This window comes from Hevea brasiliensis, chromosome 16 (assembly GCF_030052815.1).
Source record: "Hevea brasiliensis isolate MT/VB/25A 57/8 chromosome 16, ASM3005281v1, whole genome shotgun sequence".
Lineage (NCBI taxonomy): Eukaryota > Viridiplantae > Streptophyta > Magnoliopsida > Malpighiales > Euphorbiaceae > Hevea > Hevea brasiliensis.
In genome coordinates this window covers 69,115,093-69,135,498 of record NC_079508.1, presented here as the reverse complement: position 1 = coordinate 69,135,498, position 20,406 = coordinate 69,115,093, and the positions used below count along the sequence as shown (strand labels likewise).

At 37.7% G+C, this 20,406-nt stretch overlaps 2 protein-coding genes and 1 pseudogene across 2 annotated transcripts; 2 read left to right on the top strand and 1 right to left on the bottom strand.

Moving 5' to 3' along the window:
- Positions 1-27: 27 nt before the first annotated feature.
- LOC110643488 (AT-hook motif nuclear-localized protein 5) lies at positions 28-5,690 on the top strand. Its single transcript, XM_021795872.2, has 6 exons — positions 28-472; positions 633-1,200; positions 1,682-1,749; positions 2,286-2,417; positions 4,533-4,691; positions 5,216-5,690. The coding sequence occupies exons 2-6, from the start codon at positions 753-755 to the stop codon at positions 5,450-5,452; spliced, it is 1,044 nt and encodes a 347-aa protein (XP_021651564.1). The 5' UTR covers positions 28-472; positions 633-752; the 3' UTR covers positions 5,453-5,690.
- A 1,118-nt stretch (positions 5,691-6,808) lies between these two features.
- LOC110643489 (kiwellin-1-like) lies at positions 6,809-7,685 on the top strand (annotated as a pseudogene).
- A 63-nt stretch (positions 7,686-7,748) lies between these two features.
- LOC110643490 (probable glutathione peroxidase 8) lies at positions 7,749-11,031 on the bottom strand. The gene is made up of 6 exons (XM_021795873.2): positions 10,617-11,031; positions 9,518-9,594; positions 9,205-9,266; positions 8,723-8,841; positions 8,112-8,279; positions 7,749-8,000 (listed from the first exon to the last, which is right to left on the bottom strand). The coding sequence occupies exons 1-6, from the start codon at positions 10,668-10,670 to the stop codon at positions 7,968-7,970; spliced, it is 513 nt and encodes a 170-aa protein (XP_021651565.2). The 5' UTR covers positions 10,671-11,031; the 3' UTR covers positions 7,749-7,967.
- Between the last annotated feature and the right edge of the window lie 9,375 nt (positions 11,032-20,406).

Sequence of the window (20,406 nt, the reverse complement as noted above, 5' to 3'; positions counted from 1 at the left end):
ACAAAAGAATGGTCTTTACTTGGAACCTTTAATTCAAAAGCTCACATTTGCATATTTTCAATTCATTTGCTCCTCCTCCTCTCTCTCTTTGTGCTTTGTCTTTTCTATACTTTCTTTTTTCTTTACCAGCTCCTCCTGCAATTTTCTTCTCAAAACCCTAGATTTGAAAACAATCTAGGGTGTTTTTTCCCCTTTTCCTTGTTATTGCATGGTTTTATGTTGTTAAGCTTATAGGTTTGTGTAGCTGTTCTGTTTTTGATTTTCCTTCATATTTGTTCTCAAAACAACCTCTTCTGTTGGATGGTGAACGCGAAGTTGCTTAAAGTTTAACATCATTTTCTCCCTTTATTTTAGTGGGTTTTGGTTGAATTTCTTGTTGGGTTGCTTTGATCCTCTCTTCAAAGACAAAAACCCCTGTAAAACCCTTCTTCTGAAATTCCCGTGTTCATATTCTGCAGATTTAGGGCTAAAGGTGTTTTTTTTTCCTTATCTATTCTCAATGTTTTTAAGTTAAAAGATTTGAAATTCTTCTTGTCTTTGTAGCTTTTCCTCTGTTTAGAGAAAAAAACCTTGCAAAACCCTTTTCATGAACTCTCCTTTTGGCTCTATGCTTTGTTTGATTTCTATAACAGATGGTTCAGTTTAGAGCTCAGGGTTAAAGGGGTCAATCTTTAGCCAACCAAGGAAGAGGAGAAGAAAAAGAAGGTGAAATTTCGCTGTTTTCATCTCTCACTGTTGCTTATAGTAAATGCATGGATGGAAGAGAAGCTATGGCTCTAGCTAGTGGGTCAGCACCATATTACTTTCATAGAGGAGGTGGGGTTGGTGCGTCTGGGTCTGGATCACAAACTGGTGCATTACATACCCCACCTGGGTTCAGACCCTTGTCAAACCCGAATCTAGCTGTTCAATCCAATGCCAGGGCAGGTTCATCTGGCCCAGCATTTTCAATAGAGCCATCAATTGCGAATTTTGGTCATGGCATTAACATCGCTGTGCCCCCTGGGGTGCCAATGGGTGAACCAGTGAAGAAGAAGAGAGGAAGGCCCCGGAAATATGCTCCGGATGGGCAAGTTTCTCTTGGATTGTCTCCAATGCCAGTAAAGCCTAAACCCTCCTCAGGGCAGGATCCATTGAGCCCTAGACGGGCCAGAGGGCGGCCACCTGGGACTGGGAGGAAGCAGCAATTGGCTCTTCTTGGTGAGCATTCCATTTTGATTTGATATGTTTAACTTTGATATGATTAATGTGAAGTTGGTAAAATGTATTGTTTTGATGGTTCTGCAATTGAAATTTCACATGTCCAATTAATTGGTGACATGTTATATTCTAGAAGTCATCATATGTGCTATTGATAATTGGTATTTGATTTTCAATGTTTGCTACTGTTATCATAAGCATTCGTTCAAAGTTGCATCCATTTCTTCATTTGCTTCTGTTTTTCAACATCAGATGTTAATTCATACCAAGTTCCTCTTGGTTTTATGATGGATCCATGATTTATTATAAAAGTAGAACATAAATTTTGGCAGAACACTTAATTGAAATGGTGATGTTGAAGCAGCTTTAGTTATCTGTAATTGTTGACAAAATTGATTTGATCTTTGTTCCCCTTAAAGGTATATGAGGTCTGTATTTTTTTTTTTTTCAAATTTCTTAAGTGCCTAACTGATTTTGATAGGTGACTGGATGAATAGTTCTGCTGGACTAGCATTTTCGCCGCATGTGATTAGGATTGGAGCAGGGGAGGTATGTTATATCCTGTATGATTTCTTGTTTATTTTACTTTGACTGCGATGATGTGACTTTTTGAGGTCAAGATCATGTTCATTTAAAAACATGCCCATTAAATATGACTATTAGTGGCTGCGATAGATACAATATGAAGTTAAAAGGTTGACCTTCAGAAAACACATTTTTAGGCTTCATTTTTTGCTTTTTAGAATTTTGTAGTTTGTTCAACTTTGGTAGGAATTGAATTGGCGAGGTATTCTTTTCAATTTTGGGGGAAAAAAGTAACACTATGACACTTGGACTTGTGCTTTACCTGCCTTGACATTCACATTATGGTCCTTAATATTTTCAGATGTGATTTTCCTGTTACATTGATGATTGCATCTGAAATAATTAAGTAGATAGATGTTTCATATAGGAAAAAGCATATCTAGAAGTTGATAGTTGGGCACATGCATATAAATAAACACTTGGATGTGCTTTTTCACATATGCACTTGGATCATTTACCAAGAGCATGTTGATTTTTAACCTTTGATGTTCTCTTTGCAGGATATTGTTGCAAAAATACTGTCATTTGCGCAACAGAGGACAAGGGCAGTCTGCATCTTGTCTGGAACGGGTACAGTTTCTTCAGTAACCTTACGTCAGCCAGCATCTTCAGGGCCTACTGTCACATTTGAGGTTAAAGAAATCAAATAGCTTTTCATATCCTCTTCATAAAACTAATGCATTTCAACTAGTTATCTTCCCTTTTTTATTGTGAAATGGAGACATAATTTTCCCTCTCTTTTTGGCCTAGAGTTATTTTGTGGGGAACCTTTCCTTCCAAAATTATTATTATTATTATTATTATTATTATTATTATTATTATTATTATTATTATTATTTACTTATTTGATTTCATATTCAATTCACACTACTGAAATTGAGCATATTTACTTATCTAACTTGGTAATATTGTTGAGTAGTTCTTTAGTTTTTAGAATACTGCTGGTAATTGAGCTATGTCTAATCAATGTAAAACTCTTGAAATATGGCATTGTTTCTCAATTAGCAACATGAATGGAATCAATTAAAAATTTAAAATTAATGCATGGTAGGGTTCTGATAATCTCTGAAAAATTTAAAAAAAAATGATGCAGTCTAATAAATTAGGGTGCAATTAAATACTGAAATGAATGCAAAGTTCAAGAGGAACACTGTATTACAATAGGTTGGATTGATCAGATGTGGGTTCTGGACAATGATTCTAATGTCAATGTCTGCAATATGGAAACATCAATTTTGTGCAACACAAATGAAGATATCAATGTTGATCCAAAATACTGTTATAATTTAGTGTGTATATACCCATTCTTCACATGTGGATGCTTATGATAATGTTGAAGACAAACATGCATGGTCTGGCTGTTTGCAACCAATGTATCCACAATATTGAGGATAATTTATTGATGCGTATACCAAATGCTGAATGATATGGAATAGGATTTTGTATTACCAGTATGTGATGTCTCAATCCATAACTCTTTAACAAAGTTGAAGGTCAGATTCAAAATTGGATTTGGGTTCTAAGAGCGTGATAAAGAACATGGAGCTATGCTTTGATTGAATATTTTGAACGAACTTATTCATGACGAGTTGAGGATTGGCATCTGCCAGTGCACATGATTTAGCTGAAGTAAACTTTTTTTTTTTTGGGTGTTTGAAGTTCGTGATTAATTAATGAGCTTGTTTTCACTCATGGTACTTGAACTTATGGTGAATTTCAGCATATTAAACTTCATTTTGTAGATTTTTATAGAATTTTAGCCAGAATTTTTGACCTGATAACCAATTACAATTTTTCTAGTTTAGCTCTATAAGATATAGAGCTGTACTAATTTTGCTAAATCTGTAAAAAAAGAAAAAAAATTCTAGTAATAGTGACCTTATTGAAACAAAATCAAAGTTAAATAATTTTGCTAATACAGTTTGAAATTCAATGGCCTCACTGAAATTTAGTGAGACTTTCAATGAATATGAGTGAAATTAACCTAATTATTTGTGCTGAAAAATAGTTATTGAAAGGTGGCATCATTTCATGTTCTGAAGATGGTCGGCTTCTGAGTTCTTTGTGACTTCATGTTGTGGTCAATTTATGATTTGATTTAAGTGTTTGGGTGAGTTTCAAGAATAGGATAGTGAGTTTAAGTGGGTGGAGAGCTATGGTGGGTTGGAGGGGGGAAATGATGAATTAACGTGGTCATTTGCTGTTTGAAAAGACAGCAAGTGGGATGATGTTTCTGCAACTCAAGGTGGATAATCTGAAATGGAGTTGGTTAAATAATTTTTTTTCCCTGGTTTATCTTAGTAATAAAACTGCCTGATCTAATTTTGGCTTTGGTAGTGTGTCAATTGCGGTCAGATAAACCTATACTACATAATTCAGGCAGTGAACCTTGCCAGAGAAATGGTGGGATTAGTTGCTATTAATTGGTTTATTCAAGTTAGGATGCCTTCCATGACTGCTAGTTGCTTTTGCACATAGCAGGACTTGTGTCCCTCCCTTTTGCATTCTTATCCCATTTCATTTATTAAAAGGAAAATAAAAAATGAGCTATTATGGCAAGAAGCTGCATATAATCAAATGCCAAACTTGATTCTGCTATGTGCTTTAACCTGCATAATTACTTCTAAACCTCATTTTTGGGATTACCACTGTCCCATCACTTTAGCCTTGGTGTTATTATATTGATAACAATCTCTTGAGCAGTTAAGAGGAAACTTTTTTTTTTTTGATACGTTTTTCTTGTGTAGGGCCATTTTGAGATACTATGCTTGTCTGGTTCTTACTTGGTTGCTGAAGATGGTGGCCCTCGCCATCGAACTGGTGGTATTAGTGCTTCTTTTTCTAGTCCTGATGGTCATGTCATTGGTGGTGCAATTGGAATGCTTATCTCAGCAGGGCCAGTTCAGGTACCATTTTGATTGCTTTATCAACAGTAACACATTAGCATACCATTTTAAATATTGTTGAAAATCCATGAGCTTGAGCTTCTTAACCTGTATTAACATTTATGCAAGGGAAAAGTTTAGAGAAGTACCCTATGATACAGCATTGTTTTAGGACTATGGGGTTTAATTGTTAATTTAACATGTTTGACTGATATTATTAAACTTACATTTCAGTTCCTTTATGGCATAAAGGTTTAACTTGTCAGATGATATCAAATGTTTTTTGAATGATATTGTAATAGGCGTTCTATTTTCCATAATAAATTTTTATTCTAAAGAAATGTGTTACTAGTGTAATGCCCTGTGATTGTCTGATGTGTTGGTATCCACAGATAATACTTTAAAGTAATCGCCATTTTGTGAAATGTGAGTGTCATATAACAATAATTTTAATGATATTAGCAGAAAAAGGTAGCGGATTGAATTTCATGCATATTTATTAGTTTGGGCATGCAAAAATCATCTGTAAATCTTGCTTGCTGCAGGTGGTGGCTTGTAGTTTTGTGCATGGAGGTTCTAAGAGCAAACATAAACAGGTTGGGCGCCCCAAACTTAATAAAGACTCTCCATCCCAGCCTGGTGATAAGTCGGCTACCCCAAAATCAACAATCCCTATAAATCTACCACAAAATTTCACTCCCTCGCCGATGAACGTTTGGCCAGTTTCACGGTCATTTGACCTGAGAAACCCTCACACTGATATTGACTTGACACAAGGATGACTGCTGCAACAGACACGACAAAATTTTTGTATATATGTGTTGTTGTTTAAGTACTGAATCTGGTGATAATTTTGAACATTTGAGTTCCACCTTGTCTCCCTACTAATGGGCCATGTCCAAAGTGTTTGTGCTAACGTAGTTTGTAACAGAAGTCGTCATTTTAAGACTGCAAACTTACAATTGAAACTTGTTGAAAATTTTTCGAGTAGTCAGAGAAAGTACATTGACTTATGGAGTATGATGCGATCCCTGTGCCATGGAAAAATACAACGCCGTTTTATGCCAAGCTATCTTCGTTCCTGTGGCTAATCATGTTGGGGTCTTGCAACTAGACTACGATCAACCCTATGAAGATGGCAGTGCTCAAAGATCCCATGGGGTCCATTAACCTCGCCTGTGAATCTTCCTAGGAGTCATCTTATCTCATCATATCGATTATTATAAAATGTGTATGGTGGGACATAACTGCTTATATTCTCATTGAACTGCTATGCCAGGCAGGCCAAGGCATGCAACCGAAGCAACTGGGGTCCAGCTTAACGCTTTCTTCTTGTTTGCAAATAGGAAATGCTGTTTCTCCATATCTCACATGGGAAGCGTATCATGTATGTCAAGAACAAGAACCCTTCAAATGCAAAGAACAAGAAGCATCTCAAATGCTAGAACAAGAGCACCGAAAGCATGGTGTTTACTTAGTTAGTTGTAAGCATGGAGGATCGCTCAATCTAAAAAGTCAAATATGTAGACAAGGCTTCACAGAACATAACCAGTCAGTAGAAAATAAGGCAAGCAGCAATATAGTTTCTAATTGGCCAAATATGTGCCTTTTAATCTTTTGCATGCGAGTGTTATCTTCCAAAGCAAGGCAGCTTCTTTAAATATTCAGTTGTGTGCTTTGCAGGGGATGAGATACAAAATGAGAGGCAATCACTTGTCAAATAAACCAGCCATTAATTGTCGATGACATTATAGTTGATTTCGTTTATAAGAAAACAAAATGGCTTTCCAGCTTGATCCCTTTTAGATCCTGTGGGATCCCTGAAGTTGGACAGTGAACCTTTCTAGGAATCATATCATATATGCCAAAAAAGAATCTCAAATACAATGGCTCAATGACAGTCATGTAAATATTTTCAATCTGCCCTGGTTAATAAACCTTGCAATTACTGAAATTACACAACATCGATTCTGCACCATAAAACATTACCACAAACAAAAATTCCATGCAGTCTTCTTGTAGTTTCACTTCAAGATTTTAAGTCCTTCTAGCTTCCCATTTTTCTATATATACTCACAATTTAAGCATCCTCTCCACACCCTAATATCACTAGGCAATATCATTCTTAATTAACAAAAATGAAGTATAATCGCATCAGCTTTTATCATCGCCTAGTCTTCTTTGTTCTTGCTCTTCTTATAGGTGGTGCAATGGTTGATTCACAGAAATGCAAGCCAAGCGGGAAAGTGAAGGGAAAGAAACCTCCAAAAGGTGAATGTAACCAGGATAATAGTGCTGATTGCTGCAAGGAAGGAGTGTATTACACCACTCATAAGTGTTCACCGCTGGCATCTAAGCATACAAAGGCGATTTTAACCATCAACAGCTTTGAAGAGGGCGGAGATGGTGGCGCACCAGCATATTGTGATGGCAAGTACCATGATGATGACACACCTGTGGGAGCCTTGTCGACAGGATAGTTCAATAACAAGAGGTGCAATAATTACATTAATATTCATGGGAATGGAAGGAGTGTCAAGGCTGTGGTGGCGGATGAATGTGGCTCTACCATGGGACGTCATGGTGATCATAGTTACCAGCCACCGTGCCCAGATAACATTGTTGATGTCTCGAAAGCAGTTTGGAAGGCGCTAGGCATTAAAGAAAGCGATGATCGATGGGGATGGATGAATGTCACCTGGTCTGATGCTTGATTTCCATTATGTTCTTGCGCTCTCTACAAGAATGTTTGATGCTGCCTCAATAAGGTTCTATTTTGAACCATTTACACTTCCTGTTGGTTGAAGGGATAGTGTCAATAAGATGTTCATGTAGAACACAGATGCATTACTAACAGTAATGCATTAAAGCTTGCAACTACAATGAAAGTCGTCAGGTAATCTGCTCCTGAATCAAATCTCAATTGACATTTTGAGGATCGGAATGTCTATTTAGGATCAAACTGTAAACTGTATTGATCAGGGCACCAGTAAATTTCTTTGATATTTGTCATAATCATAGGAGGAAAAATAGAGGTTTGGAGAAACCAAAGTGAAAAGTACAATTTACAACCAAAACTGGAAGGGGCAAACAACAAAAGATAAATACTTGATTTTTCAAGCATACAACAAGAGGAAATGAGTTTAGAACTGCATCTAGCAACATTCTAAGAGTCCATATAATTATCATATTCTCCAGTGCAGATTTGATAGGCCGTTAAGGCATACAGAACAAGATTATACATTCTATGGTTTGGCATCTCCATGAACCCTGATTAATTCTTTATATCTCAGCACCTTATGAGACCCCCAACAGCTTCTTTATGTCATGCTGAAATAATATATGGAAAAAAAATCTTGAGAATTACTCATAGACTATATACTGACAGATGCCAGTCTATACAAAATCTAGCCATGCTTCAAAAGTAGGTTGCCCTTTTACCTCGAGACTCAAAGGTGAAGTTGTGGGATAGTAACGATCTACAACTTGCCCATCCTTATTGACAAGGAATTTGGCAAAGTTCCATTGAATATCATCACCAAAAATTCCCCATTTGCCAGACTTTAAGAACTTGTACAACAGAGAAGCATTCTCACCATTCACTTCCACCTAATGTCAGCAAAGTAACGATTAGCATACAATTCACAGTAAAATAATCTAATCAAACTTATAGATATATAATGCTAAGCGATCAAGCTGTAATGAAATCTTAGCTATATGAGGGTACCATGCAACAAAATCAGTGTAAACTTCAATATTTGATCTGAAAACTTTAGTAAACTACTATTATACTTTCTGATTAACTTTTAGGCCATATGGTTAGACATTAGTGAACTACCACTGACTTTTCAGGGGGTGGCACTTCTGGATGTTGCTATGATAGTATTATCACAACTCGAGCTCATGTGAACAACTGGTCTAACAACAAGGGCGAGATTGGACCTATTTACATGTTCCAAAAGTCAACCCAAGGTATTGGTAGCATTTCACCCTTATATGGAAATTACATCTGAAGTCCCTTTTCCATGTGGGACTTGAGGTGTCACATTTACCTTGCCAAATATGGGAAATTCTGATTTAAAGCGAGTGCAGACAAACTCTTGAATCTCATCATTACTTCCTGGTTCCTCCTCACCAAATTGATTGCATGGAAATGCCAATATTTCAAGGCCTGCACTAGGACAAATACAAAGAGGTAGATATCATATAGAATGAAGTAACAAAGACCATAGCCATTTTGTTTTTCTTATGGAAATATATATGCTCCAGATAAGCTGCTAAACAACCATCTCAAATGTGCAGATGGTAGGGAATACGGATGAATGGAATATTAACAAAAACAGAAAGTACAATATCAGGCATGCCTCTCAACATGCCCAAAGACATGAAGATAGGATGAATATGTAATTCTCGGTGAGGAAAATGATGCCTCGTTTACATCATCCAAAAAATGGTTTACAGCCTCTAGCCGACAATCTTTTTCAAGTTTGAAACTACAGGCATCAAACATGAAATGCAAGCATAAGTTGCTAACCTTGATCTTTGTACTTCTCATATAACTGATTCAGTTCTGTGTAATTTGAGTTGGTCATTCCACTGTACAATCAACCAACAATGAGGAACACCAAAAGAGAAAATATGAGAGAGAGAGAGAGAGAGAGAGAGAGAGAGAAGGTCTAAGAGAAAGTATGCAGGAGGGACTGCAAAAAAATAAGAACATTGACTAACGCCTTAAATAATAAATAAGGTCTAAGATGCAGCAGTTGCAGCTGCATAACCTATAAAAAACAATGTCAATTTCAAACTTAACCACAGAAAATAAAATGGAAAAAATGATATGGGAATACCATTTTGAAGCAACATTAACAATTAATAAGACTTTTCCCTTGAAAATGCTAAGATCTATATCATTTCCATTAGCATCCTGCAATTGAAAAGATAATGTACAGATTATTTTGTGAAGTAAACCAAATGTTTCAGAGGATGGGAGGAAAGAAGAGCCAAACTACAAAGTTTTGATGGATTCCCAAATAGGCCTCAAAAATAGTTGTATAAAACATGTAAAAAAGCTTGATCCACACACACTATCAGTTCAAGAGGTAAAACGGCCGAGTGCATTGGAAATAGACCTTTCAAATCTTAACAGGAAAAGAAAGAACAGTGGCAACTAGTTTTCCGTTTCTTGCAAATCATACTATAATGGTCTCATTATCATGTTTCCTTGTATTTATTTTGTGACATAGAATAATACCTTCAAAGCATCACAAGTTTTTACATGCATTGCAATACCAAAGCTATTTGAATTAAGCAGTACTTTTTCAGAATCATTGAAACTCATGGTACTTAAAGGGCTGACCCGTCAACCTCAGAATTTTCCATTACTAGCACTTATAGGATGAGTGACAAGAACATTCTAATTGAACCTTATGGGTTTTCCAGCATCATATTATGAACAGAAAATACTTTAAGCGTGAGGCCACCAACCTCACCGATATCTCTCGTAGAGCTAGATATATTTTGTCTACATTTTTGCCCCTTGTATTCTGTGGTTAAACCGTTACTTCAAAGCAAAACACTTTATAAATTATTTCACATAGATAAAGCTAATTTTAGCCAAATATAAAGTACCCAAAATCTAAAATGCTCGAACGGGTTGAAACTTGAAAATAGTAGTACAAGAAAAGCCACAAAATCATCCAATAACCAGTCAATCTTGGAAGAGCATAGCAAACCATGTTAGTAAGAACAAAATGAAGTCACAGACTTAGTTGGAGAACAAAATGAAGTCACAGGCTTAATTTGACGAACAAAATGTCATCTTTTCCTCGTAGTTGAAAACAGAAAGAACTCGCATAGCAGACTATAGAAAAAAAAAAAATTAAGAGCAAAACACTTAACTTGGATCAACTAATCAGAAAGTTTTAAAATTCAGGCCAAGAAACTAACCTTGATAATGAAATCATAGACTGATTCAGGATACTTGGGGGGCTGGCTTGCCATTAAACAAGCAAAAGATATAGAGAGGCCAGAGACAAGCGGGTAATTGGCACCACAGCAAAATAAAAGAACAGTTGAAGGAAGGGAAAGTTGAAAGAGAACAGAATAAACAAATATGCTGCAATTGCTTAAATCGACTTTTGGAATTGTAATATTCCCACACGTGTTTAGTCACAGTGGATACACTTCTTGTTGGTGAAAGCCCTCCTGCCGTTGGATTGATAATGGAGTCAACTTCTGGCTCCCTTCTCCAAATGTTTTCATTACTAATTAGGGTTAGGCCCTGGCTCAGTTATCTCACTAGCGGGTTCAGGATTGTTTCTAGATAGAACAAGTGAGATTATCCGCGTGTCTTGCAGCGGATATATATATATATATATATATATATAAAATAATTTAAACTCTATTATAATTAAATTAAAATTTATATAAATAAAATTATAATTTTATTTTAAAAATCACTTATAATAAGTCATTTTTAAATGTTTAAAATTTAAAATTTTTTCATTAATATATTATTATTATTATGTTTTATTATATTTTTTTAATAAATTTTCAATTAATCATGTAATATTTTTAATCCAAATTGTAACAACCCAAAAACTTAATAATAATAATAATAATAATAAAGTAATAATTAATAAATTAATTAAAGTTAATTTAGTAAATGAGAATAAAATAATTAAATTTTCCTAGACTATATTTATTTTTATCATTTCTAGAATTTTATTAAATTTTAATATAATAAAAATTATTTTGGACCTAATTGTAAAACCCTAAAAAGTTGAGGGACTAATAATGTAAAAAAAAAAACCTAGAAATTGAAAAACGCAGCAGACCCCCTCCCCTCCCCAAACTCTCCTTCTCTTTCTCCCTGACTCTCCTCCTCCCTCCCATTTTCTTCTTGCCGGCAAGGGACCGGCTGCCGGTGACCACCCTAGCGGCTTCAGCGTGACCAGACGACCACCAGGGATGGAAAACGGCGACGGAAGACGGGTGCGGCGACGAGAACTGAAGAGAGAGAGAGAGAGAGCGATGGCGAGGACCATCCAAAGCCATTTCCGTCCATCTCCGACGACGGGAAGACAAGGGACGCCGGCAACGAGCTTCTGGCAGCACTGGGTTCCTCGTCCGACCAAGACTCGCCAATTTTAATGGAGTTTTCTGGCAAGAAATGAAGAGAGAGAAAGAGGAGAGATAAAGCGACGTCAGTGGCTTTCCGGCCACTTTTCCGGCGATCCGACCGTCGGATCGAAAATCGGAGGCTACCGATGGACTCAGGGCGACGAGATCTTTGAGATAGGACTGGTCCCGCTCCAATCGGATACCGTTTGAAAAAGGGCAATAATCGGACGATCCAGATTGCTTGGTGAGATTTTCGAACTTTTTCGATTCCCAAAGTTTAAAATTAATTTTATGATAATTATTAACACAATTTGGACTTAACTTAGGTGCAATCGGATCGAGGATAGCTCAATGGCGTCAGGACCGCGTTTTCAGTCAGATCCGCTGCCCAGCAGTCGGTCTCAGAACATGGTCGATATTACAGTCAATCTTAGCATTTTCAGACGTTCTGGACGCGTTCCAGGTGTCAGAATTGGCATAGGTAAACCCGAACTCCAAGTTGCTCATTTTCGGCTAATATTGATTTAGAATAAAATTCATAAAATATTCGTGAATGATTGGAAAATTACAATTCATTTTGTAATAGCTTTATAATATTATTAAGGACTGCAGGGTAAAATTTTAGAATTTTTAGAGTTTGTTTGAGTGGATTTTTACAAAATGTCAATTATAGAGACTAAAACATAATTTTTAAGATTTTGAGTATTGTTTGGTTTGGAGAGCCTAAGAAGGGTCATATAATGATGATGAGATATGAATTGAATTTAGAAGTGTTATTTGAGCCCTTTTGCAAGTTGGGTAGGTCCCAGATATAGAGAAAACTCTGCCGAATTTCCGGCATGAATTAGGCTGTCTGTTGCCTCTTTAGAGTTTTATCTTAACTTAGTACTAATAAATTTATAATTTAATTATTAGGTGATCGAGATTAGCTATTTTTCTGCATCCAGCAGCCACAATAGTCATCGGTGTACTATAAGTAAAATATTAATTTTAATTATAATTTCGATATTATTATATGTTCAAGCATGTCCATGCATCACTTATATATAAATATCTATGTAGTTAAACTCTAGGCACATTTTATAATGCATTCATAACTGTTAAAGTGTCATGAATGTTGTTGTGGTAATTTGGAGCAGTGTGCGTGAGTTGGCATGCGTGTGATGTGGTGTTGGCTATGGATAGGACGGGTAGACACGGCTTGAGATCTTCGCTGGGACCCGGTCTGTAACACCCCTGATTTTTTTTATATTATTATTGGGTTTCGTGTAGGTATCCTCAATTCGCGGAAATTCGACAGTTGTCCGGATCTGTGAATTTCCGGCATGCATCACCACTGGAAAAGTCTCCGAATTGGATCGAGGTTTTGGCTACCCCACCATTGTCAGGGCATCCCGAGCGTGTTCTCAAGTCGGAATCGGCAGAGGTAAACCCGAACCTTGCTTTTTCGTAATTTTCTAGTGCTTAAATAGGATTGAAAATCCATAAAATATTCGTGGTAGCTTAGAAAATTACGATTCTTTTTGCAATAGCTTAGTAATATTTCTAAGGACAATGCAAGGTAGTTTTATAATTTTTAGAGCTTATTTGAGCAGCTTTTTGCAAAAATGATCAATTATAAGGACTAAATTGAAATTTTACATATTGTGATGAATGATTGATTTGATGGGCCTGTGAGGGGCTGTGTGATGTGATTGAGTTGTATATATATGGATTGTGGATATAGAAGTGTGTTTTGAGCCCTTTGCAGTTGGGTAGGTCCTAGGTATAGGGAGACTCACGATTTTCGCACGACTTAGGACGTATTGGGTCTTTTCTTGATTTGTATTGAGTCATTTGTATTAAATAATTGTAATATAATTGTCGTGAGCCGATGCCTTCTTCCTCCGCCCACCGCCACAGTGATTGCCACAAGTCTGTGGAGTAAAATATTAATTTTAATTGTAATTTCGATATTATTATATGTTCAAGATGCCCATGCATCACTTATATGCATATATTTATGTAGTTAAACTCTAGGCACGATTTATGATGCATGATAACTGTAAAGTGCCATGATGTTGTTGTGGTAATTTGGAGCAGCGTGCGTTGGCGTGCGTGTGATGTGGTGTGGACTATGGATAGGACGGGGTAGTCACGCTTGAGTAATTCTGGGACCCGATCCTTCGAGGGGTAGTCACGGCTTGAGTAATTCGGGACCTCGATTTGGTTATTAAGTGGAAGTCCGAGCTTGAGTAATTACCGGCACCAGGTTGGATTTAAGAGAGTCAGATAGGGATCACCCCATATGTTATGATTGATACTACAGGTGTGTGTGAGTGCTCCAAATTACCTTTTGATGTTATGATGTGAAAATGATGTTGATGTTGCATTTCACTCTACAGGTGCATTAGTTTTAGATAGTTATAGAGATTATGGTTAAAATTGATATTTTACTCTCTGAGTCGAACGCTCACTCCTGTTCAAAAATTTTTACAGGCCACAGGAGGATACTTTTTTTGAGGTTAACATGCTTTCTCCCTCGCAGGTCAATTATTACTGTTTGTATAAACTTGTTAAATCTTAGAATTTCCGCATGTGTTAGGAATGTTTATTTGATTTGGGTGCAGAACTAAATTATTATTTTTGGACCGTAAACTTAATATTCTATGCATGTTGGATGGATTGGATGAGGAGCTAAGCTCCCATTTATTTTATCTCGATGAGTATGTGGAGGGTGAGCCGAGCTCCCAATTGAGTATTTATTGTGTTTACAGTCGGGTGAGTGAAAACTCCCGTTGGAAAGTCCATTTTATGGCGGACTGTCCGTTTGTTTTCTGAAATTGGGCCCAAATGGGCCTTAGAATTGGGTAAATGAACAGTTAGGCTTACTATGGGCCTCGGGGCTTTAGGTGGCCTGTGTCCTAGTGCCGGTCCGCCCATAGGTTGGGTCGTGATGATGTGGTATCGAGCTTAGGCTCCAGCTTCATAGGAAAAATTATCTAAGTGTTGGGAAGAGTCTACTAGGAGTCACATGCGGAGTATAGGATTCTGTTTCGTCTTTTCCTGTAATTCTTTGTTTCTAGATTCTACGTTATACCTCGGGAAGTATAAGATTACCTCAGTTAGTGTCTTGATTTTCGTGGAGTACACAGAAATGTGAAATAGAGTTAGTAGACATGTGAGGTCCATCATGAGGATACGTACTCCAAGAAATGCTATGTTTCTGTCTGTATGGGTTTAAATGGTGTGCCCATTTCGTGCAAGGCACGAGTACATAAACGTGAGTCTTGAAAGTACAGTTGCCCTAGATAAGGATGAGGATACCACTGCAGGCAGTCATCAGTGGATGACCCCGTCAGAATAAGTTTATGATAATAGAAGATTCGAGAGAGATAAGAAATTAAGAGGCCTAGTCGGTCCGGACGTATCGTAGTAACTATACAATGTTCTCGATGTCTGCTCTGTAGTCGCAGATTAAGATCGACATGAGATTATTGTATAGAGCTACGTGCATCCCCGTGGTGCTCCATAATGAGGGTGTTTGCGGGTGGCTTCTGTTTTGGTACAATTATGCCAGAACAGAGTTCTATATCTGCAGAGGAGTTGGGAACTCCTGGTTAAGAGTCTAGAGCTAGAATATCGAAAGGTCACAGTTGGGTGGTAACTAGAGTTAGTGACTCAGTTACCCTAGCATGAGCTAGAGTTACAGTAAGAGTTGCCATCAGACCAGAGGTTTCGGACTAGTTGCAAAGTAAAGTTGATACCTATAGAGTGAGACCATCTAGTCTTCGGTATGGAATTTTGGATGGTTTTTGCAGAACGATAGACGTTTTGCTTAGAACTTAGTGAGAATAGAATACCTTGTGTGTATTAGCAAGGTGTAAAGTGCAACCCTACTACCTAGGGAAGGTCGAAACTATGAATTGATGATTCACAGAGATATGATATGATAGGAGAGTCATTAATTTGACATGGTTTGGGCAAGGTGGTAAATGTAGTACCTTTGATGCAGCAAGTTAGGGTGTAGTCCTATCTTTTCAGAAGGGATCGAAAGTTATTACTAATAATGGTGACCAACCAAATAGTGCCCAGATGGGACTGTAGAGTGTGGTAGAGAGTAGTTGGCTGGGGTATCCTGCAGATGATACAAGTTCCATTATAGGAATCATATATAATCAGATCATGATGGATGTAAATCCTTTGAATTGGATGACGGGTTTGGGTACCCGGAATCTTAAGTTTTGGCTAGTTGAGTAAACATGGAAAATAATAATAATAATAATAACAAATAAATAAAATTACTGCAGAATCAGTTCTCGAGGTAGTAAGGGTATTATGTAAGCTAAGAATATAAATCATACAAAAAAAAGTATGACTGTAATTTCCTGAGTTTCTTTCTAACTTCATATCGTTCAAAACAATAGTATAATCTAATTATAATAGTGTCAAGAGTAATAAATTAGCAAAGATAAATTATAGAAGGCCAATGGATAGAGAAAGTGCAGAATGAAAGTTTGGACAATTGATTGCAGATGCAATATAATCTAAATGCTAGTGGAAGTACTAGCTAGAGTGGTCAAAGGACCAAATCTGAGTAGCATAGACATGTGATAACGTGGTAGAAACTCTGAAAGATATAGTTTGCAGGTACAGCTGTCATGTTAGGAAGAAGAATGGAACCAGGGATAGAATAGTTAAATTCTATTTTGGGTAAGACAAAGGAGATAAACGGAAGGACAACCTGAAGAGCGCATAATAAAAGGAACAAAGTTAAGATATAGGGTAGGCTAAGTGTTATTCTTGGCAAGGTGAATGACAAGGATGGAAAACCCAAAATGGGACCACATTAGTGAGAATAGTGATGGAGGTATGGAATAACATAATAATGAGTAAATGCTAGAAGGTGTGCGATGGTATTGCGGACTACCTAATTAGGTAGAGAAAACGAAGTTAGTAAGTAGTAAGTTGAATAAAGGTCAATCTAAGGGATCAAATAGGTATGATGAGTGGAAAGAATTATAGATAATGACACATAAGCTTTAGGTTAGACTTTTGAGATAGTGAGAAGGTAGTTAGAGGTTCGTTATGAATGTTAGGCAAACATTTTTAGTGTGATCAACCGAATCACTTTGCAGTGAAGCAATAACGATGTAACAACAAAGAGGAGTAGAACGAAAAGTGACAAGTCTGGGTGGTTATAAATCACTAGAAAGTTCAAGGATCAAATTAATGACCATAGATAAGGGTGGAATTGGTGTTGGAAGAATTTATTAGTGAGAGAAATCTTTCAGGAATCAACAAAAGTTAATGGCACAATATAAACGATGATAGATATGAATCATTGGTCGAGTATAAGTAAAGTTAATAAATTATAAAATATTATGTCAGGAAGGACAATGGTACAGAAAGTGTTCATGCAGATGATATCTTATAGGTAGAGCACAATTGTGCTAAGAGATGATGAAATTTGAAGAGAAATACCAAGAAACATAGGTTAAACGTTATTATATGGACAATTGGCGTAGTTGAATATAAGAGGATATTTTCTTTCTTTTCAAGTTTAGCTTGTGCTTTTGGTTCTAGAAGGTTATATAAGGAACAGAAACTGAGACAAGGAGACCTAGTTATTGAGAGTTTGGTAGGCACAAATTCATACATAATTTCCTGATATGAGAATGACAGTAAGTGCATACCTAGTATTAAGTATGAAAGGACGAACAGAGTAATGACATGAGTTAAATTGAGTTAGCTACTAAGGCTTGCAACTGTTTTAAACTATGAGCTGGAGGAAATACTAATTGTGGATGAGTTTCAATAGATGAAATTATTGCTAATGGGTAATTTGAGGTTGAAGTTTGGAAAGTTATGGGCAGTATATGTGATTATATTAAGGAGAATAAACACGTGAAGTATCTTATTTAGAATTAAGGCATGACACACATTTCCCACAGTGTTAGTTCGGATGGAACTTATAGTTTCAAGCTCCTATCCATCCAGATGAGCAATTTCCTACTAAGGTGGTAGGGAATGATAATGTTCGATAGTTAAGTTGGGAAAGGGGTTACAAAAATGAATTTTCTATGGTTAATTATAAGTGTTACAAAAGGTGAAGAATGTTTGTCAGTAGGAGAAAATCGTAAGGTTAGAATTCCCGAAGTAATGGAACTAGTAATCAAGATAAGACTAAGAAATAAAAAGAAAGTTAAAGTTGATGATGGGATAGACATCTTCGAAGGAAAAGGTGTAAGGATGAGATAGGACTAAAATTAAGGAATAAGTACAGCAGGTTGAAAAGATACCAACAATACCCAAAATAGGAAAAGGGAAGTGGATAAGATGCAAAGGACAGGAAGAGAGCTCGATAGAGTCAGTTATAATAATGAGGATAAGGAGTGTCTAACCACTGCCCCTGTGTTAACACTACCTATGAGCGGTGAAGGATACACCGTGTACTGTGACGCCTTCAGAGTTGGCCTAAGGTGTGTTTTGATGCGGAATGGAAAAGTAGTGGCTTATGCTTCAAGGCAGCTGAAGAGGCATGAGCAGAACTATTCCACCCATGATTTGGAAATGGCGGCTGTAGTCTTTGCACTAAAAATCTGGAGACACTACCTGTATGGTGAAGTGTGCGAGATATACACCGACTATAAGAGTTTGAAGTACATCTTCCAACAGAGGGATTTAAACTTGAGACATAGGAGATGGATGGAGCTTCTGGAAGACTATGATTGCACCATCCAGTACCACCCTGGGAAGGCCAATGTAGTAGCAGATGCTTTAAGCAGAAAAATCTTACGCGGTTTGGCGCACATTTCAGCAGAGAAGAGACCGTTGATTCAGGAAGTACATGAGTTGATGGATCAAGGTTTAATCCTAGATCTTTTAGATGAGGGGGTTTTGTTGGCTCATTTTTCAGTGAGGCCAGACTTGCGAGATAGAGTTAGAGTTTCCCAACGCAGAGACCAATAATTAATGAAGATCATAGAAAGAGTATAGCAAGGTGAAGGTGGTGAGTTTGGATTTGCCAATGATGGCGCCCTAGTGCAAGGTTCTAGGATATGTGTGCCCAATGTGGACAACCTCAGAAATGAAATCATGCGAGAGGCACACTATACACTGTACAGTGTCCACCCAGGTTCCACCAAGATGTACCATGATGTGAGAGATAGCTATTGGTGGAATGGCATGAAGAGAGGCATAGCAGACTTTGTGTCCAAGTGCTTGACTTGTCAGAAGGTGAAGTTTGAACACCAGAGACCGTCAGGGAAGTTGCAAGAGCTCCCTATCCCAGAATGGAAGTGGGAAATGATTTCTATGGATTTTGTGACTGGGTTGCCTCGTACCACGCGAGGATATGATTCGATATGGGTAATTATAGACCGCCTAACCAAATCAGCTCACTTCTTGCCTGTGAAGACTACATATTCTGTGGCACAGTACGCCCGGCTCTACATTCGAGAAATAGTCAGATTGCATGGAGTTCCGGCTTCCATAATATCTGACAGAGGGCCCTGATTCACTTCTGGTTTTGGAGAAAGTTGCAGGAGGCACTTGGCACACGCTGAACTTGATGACGCTTTCCACCTCGCATGCACGGACAATCCGAAAGGACAATCCAAACACTGGAAGACATGCTTCGCATGAGTGTTTTGGATTTTGTAGGTCAATGGGATGAGCAGCTAGCTTTGGTGGAGTTTGCCTACAACAACAGTTATCACTCCAGCATAGGGATGCCACCCTATGAGGCACTATATGGAAGAAAGTGTAGGTCTCCTCTGTGTTGGATGAAAATGGGGGAAGAGAAGGTGCATGATGTAGACCTAGTGCAGTACACTTCAGAGATAGTTCCTTTAATCAGGGAACGACTGAAAACAGCTTTCAGTAGGCAGAAGAGTTATGCAGACCCCAGACGGAGGGATGTGGAGTTTGCAGTGGGCGACTATGTATTCCTGAAGGTTTCTCCAATGAAGGGAGTCATGAGATTTGGAAAGAAGGGCAAGTTGGCACCTCGGTATATTGGACCTTTTGAGGTTACTGATAGAGTTGGAGCAGTTGCCTACCGGTTGGAGCTACCACCCAACCTTTCTCACGTTCATCCTGTATTTCACATCTCCATGCTCAGGAAATACATTCCCGATCCTTCTTATGTACTGCAGCCGGATGTGATAGAGCTAAAAGAGAATTTGACATTTGAGGAGCAGCCTGTAGCCATAGTGGACTACCAAGTGAGACAGCTGAGATCAAAACAGATCCCTATGGTTAAGGTTTTGTGGAGGAGTCAGTCAGTGAAAGAGTGCACCTGGGAGTCAGAACGGGACATGCGTAGCAAGTACCCCTATCTGTTCAATGTATAATCATGTGCTTTATTCTGCCTTGTGTAAAATTCGAGGACGAATTTTCTGTAAGGGGGGAAGAATGTAACACCCCTGATTTTTTTATATATTATTATTGGGCTTCGTGTAGGTATCCTCAATTCGCGGAAATTCGACAGTTGTCTGGGTCTGTGAATTTTCGGCCAGACAGACCCGTTACTGGAAAAGTCTCCGAATTGGATCGAGGTTTTGGCTACCCCACCATTGTCAGGCATCCCGAGCGCGTTCCCGAAGTCGGAATCGGCAGAGGTAAACCCGAA

What these genes read in the sequence shown, in the direction of transcription:
- LOC110643488 (XM_021795872.2), top strand. Translation starts at nt 753, where the DNA reads ATGGATGGAAGAGAAGCTATGGCTCTAGCTAGTGGGTCAGCACCATAT. An exon ending in GCAGCAATTGGCTCTTCTTG is followed by an intron (nt 1,201 to 1,681) that starts GTGAGCATTCCA and finishes TGATTTTGATAG; the next exon opens with GTGACTGGATGAATAGTTCT. An exon ending in GGCCTACTGTCACATTTGAG is followed by an intron (nt 2,418 to 4,532) that starts GTTAAAGAAATC and finishes TTTCTTGTGTAG; the next exon opens with GGCCATTTTGAGATACTATG.
- LOC110643490 (XM_021795873.2), bottom strand. Translation starts at nt 10,670, where the DNA reads ATGGCAAGCCAGCCCCCCAAGTATCCTGAATCAGTCTATGATTTCATT. An exon ending in GTTAATGTTGCTTCAAAATG is followed by an intron (nt 9,267 to 9,517) that starts GTATTCCCATAT and finishes TTGATTGTACAG; the next exon opens with TGGAATGACCAACTCAAATT. An exon ending in CTTCACCTTTGAGTCTCGAG is followed by an intron (nt 8,001 to 8,111) that starts GTAAAAGGGCAA and finishes ATATTATTTCAG; the next exon opens with CATGACATAAAGAAGCTGTT.